Source organism: Penaeus monodon, chromosome 28 (assembly GCF_015228065.2).
Source record: "Penaeus monodon isolate SGIC_2016 chromosome 28, NSTDA_Pmon_1, whole genome shotgun sequence".
Lineage (NCBI taxonomy): Eukaryota > Metazoa > Arthropoda > Malacostraca > Decapoda > Penaeidae > Penaeus > Penaeus monodon.
This window is the reverse complement of record NC_051413.1, coordinates 22,925,275-22,925,985: the sequence shown is the minus strand read 5'-3', so window position 1 is coordinate 22,925,985 and position 711 is coordinate 22,925,275. Positions and strand designations below refer to the sequence as shown.

General features: G+C 35.6%; 1 protein-coding gene across 1 annotated transcript in view; it reads left to right on the top strand.

Annotated features, from left to right (window-relative positions):
• LOC119591417 (peroxidase-like) overlaps positions 1-711 on the top strand; it is a 9,988-nt gene that overhangs the window by 511 nt on the left and 8,766 nt on the right. Inside the window, exon 2 of the mRNA XM_037940158.1 lies at positions 390-478. Coding sequence (XP_037796086.1) covers positions 397-478 — 82 coding nt within the window. The 5' untranslated portion in view covers positions 390-396. The remainder of the gene's footprint in view (positions 1-389; positions 479-711) is intronic.

The window sequence follows — 711 nt, the reverse complement described above, 5'->3', positions numbered from 1 at the left end:
TCCATTATGATCACAATTCTAACACCACTATTAATCTAATATGACCATTATCTTTAGGCAGTTAGTTTTGAGACGTACTGTTCGGTGATAAGAATTTTACGACATATATGCGCGTACATTTTGCCTGCTATTATCAATAGACATAACTTTCACAATGGAATATTGATTATGAAAGTGTATCGAGAAATATTTCTTTAAATTCGAATACGCTTGCCTTACTAAATCATGGTTTTCATTTTACTGACGTAGGGTAGATCAGAGAGTCAATAAGTAAAATTTGTCATATAAGACAACTGTGTGCATATTTCCTTGTGCTCTTCAAAGCCTGTCATTACAAACCATAGGGAATTGGATAAGACATATCAAATATTCAACAACATTCATTGCAGAACGAAGATGAAGGTGATTTGTGTGTTCCTTGCAATGTTGGTAGTCATTGCGCTAGGGTCTGAGAAGCCCAAGTTGGGAATCATTGAAGGTAAGAATGAGTTTGTTTTTGTTCGTATGCTACTTGTCTTTGCCTATCTCTTTAGATAAAAGACTAGGGGAAGGGGATTGAATGAAAATGTTTAGAGACAAGGATTTTGGATCGTATGTTTGGTTTTCAAAGCTTACAGTTAATGTAAAAAAAGGGGGGGTCTGATGAAATGTTAGGAGAGAAGAAGTTGATGAAGTACAGAGAGATGAGAAAGAAGGGGAAAGGAGAGAATC